At 36.2% G+C, this 6,115-nt stretch overlaps 1 protein-coding gene across 1 annotated transcript; it reads right to left on the reverse strand.

Annotated features, from left to right (window-relative positions):
• Positions 1-269: 269 nt before the first annotated feature.
• On the reverse strand, positions 270-4,866 carry casq2 (calsequestrin 2). The gene is made up of 11 exons (XM_059499401.1): positions 4,437-4,866; positions 3,515-3,599; positions 2,919-3,019; positions 2,708-2,819; positions 2,238-2,311; positions 2,005-2,135; positions 1,857-1,902; positions 1,219-1,273; positions 1,021-1,121; positions 825-899; positions 270-722 (listed from the first exon to the last, which is right to left on the reverse strand). Exons 1-11 carry the CDS (start codon positions 4,671-4,673, stop codon positions 555-557), a joined length of 1,185 nt encoding a protein of 394 aa, XP_059355384.1. The 5' UTR covers positions 4,674-4,866; the 3' UTR covers positions 270-554.
• Between the last annotated feature and the right edge of the window lie 1,249 nt (positions 4,867-6,115).

A 6,115-nucleotide genomic window follows, 5' to 3' on the forward strand; every position in this document is an offset into this window, starting at 1 on the left:
TTGCCTTCCTGTCATTTTGGCATGGAGAGGAGTTTCTTTTCCCCGAAAATGCTTGTTAATGTCATTGCACTGGATTAAAACTGATTGACTCTGCTTACACAAGGCTGTCCATAACTACTTAAGTTTTTTTTGAAGAATCAGCTCTTAGTATCAAAAGCTCTGGGATTGGTGTGCTTAGCTGAGCAGTCTGTTCAGCAGATTTGTGTCAAATCATATTAATATGAAAGCCCATGAAGCCTTACATATTTAATAGGAACACGCTTCCTAAACCTGTTGTAAAGTTTTATTGTATTGTGTGATTGATTACAGTAGAAAATGTACAGGAAAAGAATAATTGATGCAGTGACAAAATTGCACTGCAGAATTTCATTTGAATCCCCCAGTTTAAAAGTGAATAAAATAAATTATTTTTACCTAGATAAATAAGAGACTTCTTTGACTTGTATAATTTCAATTTAACATTAGAACTCTGCAGTGTACAAAATGTACATAACTATTTTGCTGTAAAAGAAAGTTGTTTTTAGCAGATTTCTTTGAGCTTCACAGTATATGAATCATTCATCATCATCGTCATCATCGTCAACATCATCATCGTCGTCATCATCATCATCATCATCCTCTGTATTCACTGTTCCAGAGAGCACATCTTCTATCCAGTTTTCCAGCTCTTCAGGTGAAGGCAGCTCATCATCATCAGGTATCTCCAACCAGACACTGTCCGCCTGTCATAGAGGCCATGGCAGTGGGACAGATCCAAGCATAAGAAAGAGGGCTTTCATAATGAATTCAGCAGATCTGGTTAAAAATGAAAGTAGTGCACTTACATCTGTAACATTAACTACACCGATCTGTGGTCTGAAGAGGTCAACCTTGAAGGTCTTCTCCCAGTAAGGAATGAGCTAAGACAGGAAATATAAAGAGGGGTTCAACCGAAGAAAGATTTTTTCTTCTGGTTTTTGTCATCACAGTATTAGTGATTCAAAATATCATCATGCATCTATCCAGACTTATTTTAGTCACCAGTGGGAAGTTGTCTGGGTCAATCCACACAATACTCAGGTCTGGATTGTGTGTGTTGTCTCTGGCCACTTCCTTCAAAATCTCCAAGAATTCAAAACCATCTGAAAATCATATTCAAATCCTTTTGATGCTGCTCACACCAAACGAATAGCATTTGGCTTTATAAGGAATGAATAGGTGGCATGAAACTTTAAATACCAGGGTCCTCTTCTTCTGCAAAGGCCACAATATGGATTCCATTCAAATCATCCTCCTGCAAAAGAGAACTTTTATTTCAGTGTGTCATTGTTTTATGATATGCACAGCTATTTCTCTGCTGTGCAACAGGGCTTTATTTTACAATTAGGCTGACTTTTCACTGTTCCACTTATTACATAACCTCTCAATAAATTATTGATCTGGCAATCTGGACATAAAACATTGATTTGGGTTTCAATAAATGTATATCTTAAACCAGGTGCTTATTAGAAAAACAGTCTATAAACAGTCCAATGTAATATAATATAATAATATTAATAGTGAAGTCCTCTGGAGTCATTTTTATGACAACCAATAACTGACATGCAAGATATCGCCAGTCATGTTTGTATAAAACAAGAAAGTGAGTCTGCAGTGTGATACGAGAGGCATGAATGTAGCAATAATTTAAGTTAATAATATGAGCAGACTGATATAGAGCACTGCCTCGGATGATATTAGGAGGAATCTGAACACTAGATAATGCAACTGACCAATCAAAAGGCTTTTCCAGAAAGCCATTCAATAAATTATGATAGTCATATAAAATATGACAATCATACAATTCCATAAAATTTTCGTTTAAAAATATCCCTCACCCAGGTCTCAAACATGTCTTCTGCCCTGAGCTTTCTTAGAGTTGGTCTGTGGAGGTCAATAGATATCATCAATATGACTTTGACATCAGTATCAAATATCTGTCTATCCATCCTTCAGAATATCCTTAGATAAGCTTTTAGTGATTACCTCCTGTGTTCGGATATGAAGGCCACCAGCTCTTCCTCTGAGTGTGGTTTGTCTGGAATAGTGACTGGTTCCTCCATGAAGGGCTCATAGAAGTCCACCTCATTCATCTTCAGAGTCAGCTCTTTTGCAACCTGAAACGCAACAATTAAACTAACACTTAACACAAATAAAACAATGGCACAGCTTAAAGATATTCTAAACATAAACAGAGTATAAAATAGAACAATACTCACAGATTTCTCAAAGGTAGCAAAAAATTTGAGAAAAGGCTGAAACTGTTCAGCTGCCTCTTGGAAAGCAAGATAATCTGAGGAAACCAGAGGGAAAAAAATGAAGATAGCCTTTGTTTGTTTATTTATTAAAAGGCAACTGAATGAAAATTTGTAAATTCCATTTTAATCACAACTGGACCTTTATTTTTGACAGTGTAGCCTAACAGAGCGGTGACTTGAAATAAATGACCTTTAAATGTCAACTATAGCTTGAAACTGTAGTAGTCTAGAATGCTCAAGAGGTTTCTTTGTGCATTTAAAAACAAGACTGGAATGTACGGACATTTAAAAATGAATGTGTTAACATTTATTACATGGTATTCATTTTTTGCATACTATGAGGTATGTAAAGTGGTTTGGAAAGTGCAGAGATCAGATAACCACAACTGAAGAATGTAACTGGTCCTCATAGTCTGCGTGCACATACTTACGTTCAGAGTCATGACTCTTGAAGAAACCAATGAGTTTGATGTCTTCTTCCATATTGTCAAAAGCCCGTAACTCCAAAGCATTGTCAATGATCTCAACCGGATCGTCCAACAGCTGGAGCATGAGGGAGAGATAAAAATAAAAATAAAAAGGCATATAAAAGCACTACAACAAATTAGATGTCCAGATTTATAATTAATACAGATTCTTTACATCCAGAAGGAATTCCACAAGAGTGTCTGCAGTGAGCAGGCCATCAAATTCAATCACACGGTCCTCCTTAAAGACATAGACGCTGCCTTCCTCGTGCAGACCTTCCAATGAAACATATAGACATTCATCATTGCAATGTAAAGTACACTGTCCAAGCAAATAGACATAATGTATAGTGTATCATCATTTGCTTATTCTGTTTACACAATGATGTTGTTCTAAAATATTTTTACTGGGATGTTTACAGAGCATTTTAGAAGATGTCTTAAGGTCATGCTTTGTATCATTGGTACATCTGAGTCATGTTTGTATCTCTCTATAGTCAGTGCAATGCACTGTTGCTTCTGTCACTTTTTCATGAGACCAAAATTATACTTTTACCAGTATTTTTTTACATACTTATTTAATTTAATTTAAACATTTATTTAATTTTGGCAATTCAGTTTAAATGACTATTTTCTGTGTTTTTACTGTTAATTTTATATTAATTACACTGCATTTCTACATAGTCTACATTTCTGCATAAACATTGCAATTCTCATTCAGATATCGCACCCATAGACTGTATAAGTTTTGCATATGAGTTTTCACCTCACCTAATTTCTTGGCAACCTTAGCATCTTTTTGGGAGTCAACCATTCCAAAGCCAATATCCTTTTCTTCCAAGACTTGAGCAGCTAACTGTGGAAAAAAACAAATCATGGTTAGCACTGTAACAGCTGTATTTTTTGTTATTTTGTTTTTTGTCATATTTATTATTTACTATTAGTTCAAGCTCAAAATGTCAAGTAAAACAAAATAAAATAAAATCAAGTCTAATAAAATACATACAGTATAACCTTAGTTTATACATTTATGTATGCATGTTTTATAGAATATCAGTAGTACATGGAGAACCGCTGAGTCACACTGGCATCGTTGTCTAGAAAGTGAACCTGTGAGCCATGAATTTAGAGTTAAGGAGGCCACACACACAAACATTTATTAATTTTAGAAGTGTTCTCATTCCATAAATACCCACAGTGTTCTGCTTTCATCATGATGCGAATAGTAAATGGCTGAATTTTAAAAGCCAATACTCTAGGACCAGTTTCCCGAGCCCACATTCAGAAGCTATAAGGTGCACTGAACATTAAGAGTCTGATAAACATGGTGACTGATGATGTCCACTTTTTAATCCAGATAAATACTTAAGTAAAAAAGAGATGTGAAGATAGACATGTCGGTCAGCTGCAGCCTGTGGGCCTCTAGAGTACTGATATTACTTACAAAAAATATATTTGAAGCTATATTATATTACATTTATTTTTATTATTACATTTCATACTTGCAACCCATTTACATTAAAATATAATAAAAAAACGAAATATTTTAAATGATATATTTAAAAACATTTAATCATGTTTACTGCACGTCTATGGGAAATTCCATGTTGCTTTGATCCAAATAACACCCTCTGAAGTCCATTCAGTCTTATATCTTACACCATACATTCACTCATGTCTTGTCCTCTCTTACCTCTAGCACTAATTCAGTCATTTGTAACTGTTTCTGCAGCTCTTTTGCAGTTGGTGGAGGAGCGTGGTAGAACAGGCACAGCATGTCGTATTTCTTCAGGCCTTTGCGGTAGTTCTTCTCATTTATGTCCAGGACACGATCTTTGCCATCATAACGTGGGAATTCCAGGCCTTTCTGAGCACCAGCCAGGGTAGAGAGACCCAGAGAGACAAGCAGCAGGATCCAGGTGGCCTGCATGGTCTATACTAGTGACTTAAGACCTTTCCAAAAAGAAACAGTGGCTCTTCATCCAGCTCCACCAGGTTTAAGAGTACTTTCTGACGGTTTGCGTGCCCTTCTTCTGAAAATTCAGCTTTCTTCAGGCAAACCCTTGACTCTCTGCCTTCTCTCCTAACCACAGACAAAGAGTGGTTGGTGGATTGAGCTGGTAATAGGATGAGAGAGAGCAGGCAGGATACCTTACATAGCAGTGTTCCTCTAACCCTTTTTTAGGAGCCCAGTTGTTTCAGAGCTAAATATACCCCAGTTGTACAGCAAAGGGACAAGAGCACTATGTGAGAGTGATTAGGCTTCAGCTAATGACATCTGATGCTAAGAAGGGAAAGGAGTGATATGAAGACTTCACTGCAACATAAGACAAATGAAAACAGACACAAATGGACTCTTTCCTGTATGTTCATGTGTGTGAGTTGGAAAACAGCTTGCTGTTGATGACAAAAAGTCATTCTGTACTGTACTGTACTGTACTGTACTGTAACCGGACACCTGTGTACATATATGTATGTCCCACTACATGTGTGCGCAAGTTAATCTGACAATGTACATGTGCTGTTAAATTTGGTGAATGGAGTTTTGGGCTCTGCAAAGCCATTTGCACAAAAACTGGAACCCTCAAAGAGTGAAATTGTATGTTCAAATGTCAAAAAGCAGCATTAAACTTTTTTTAGCATTATACTTACTTTGTATTTTTTTCCATTCAGTTGCAATTGATTTCTCCAAATATGAAAGAATAAATGAGTGAGTGAGTGAGTGAGTGAGTGAGTGAGTGAGTGAGTGAGTGAGTGAATGTACACTGACTTGACTGAAACTATATGTACTGTAATTAATCCAATTATGCCCACAGGCTTCTAAAAAAGTTTGTTGTTGTTTTTTTGGTTTGTTTGTTAAAAAAAAATTTCTTCAGTACTCACACTTGTTAAATCACATTTTATAACTGAACCTTTTAAGTCTGTTTGACTTTAAATAGAGTTTGTTGACATAGAAATTACACCAGCAATGCTTGCCCAAATTAGGATCAGCTGTCTCAAGGATTCCTTTCTAATTGCTTTAGACACAGCAATCCTTAAAGATCTTTTTTCTCATACAGTCACAATGTCTTAAAAGTAGTCTTACAACATCAACACATAAATCTTAAATAAAATTAACTGCTAATGTGCTTTACAAGTCTCTCATGTTATGCAGACCATTGCAAATCTTGTATTGGAACTTTTTTCAGAGCTGTTTTGTCCAAGGGTAAAGGTTCATTTTATGTCGGGCAGGTAACAGAACAGTGGAAGTATGCCTTAGTCTGGGAAGACCAGACTCACTCTTTGTAGCCTACTTGTGGTAGGTTATGCTCCCTTCTCTTGGTCTTCACTGTGCTTAGTATTGACAACAACATTACAAGCATCACAGATGAC

The sequence above is a fragment of the Carassius carassius genome, chromosome 19 (genome assembly GCF_963082965.1).
Source record: "Carassius carassius chromosome 19, fCarCar2.1, whole genome shotgun sequence".
Taxonomy (NCBI): domain Eukaryota; kingdom Metazoa; phylum Chordata; class Actinopteri; order Cypriniformes; family Cyprinidae; genus Carassius; species Carassius carassius.

Coding starts and splice junctions, on each gene's coding strand:
- casq2 (XM_059499401.1), bottom strand. CDS start 4,673: ATGCAGGCCACCTGGATCCTGCTGCTTGTCTCTCTGGGTCTCTCTACC. Junction 3,020..3,514: donor TAAGGTTGCCAAGAAATTAG/GTGAGGTGAAAA, acceptor TTTCATTGGAAG/GTCTGCACGAGGAAGGCAGC. Junction 1,274..1,856: donor AAGACATGTTTGAGACCTGG/GTGAGGGATATT, acceptor TCTCTTTTGCAG/GAGGATGATTTGAATGGAAT.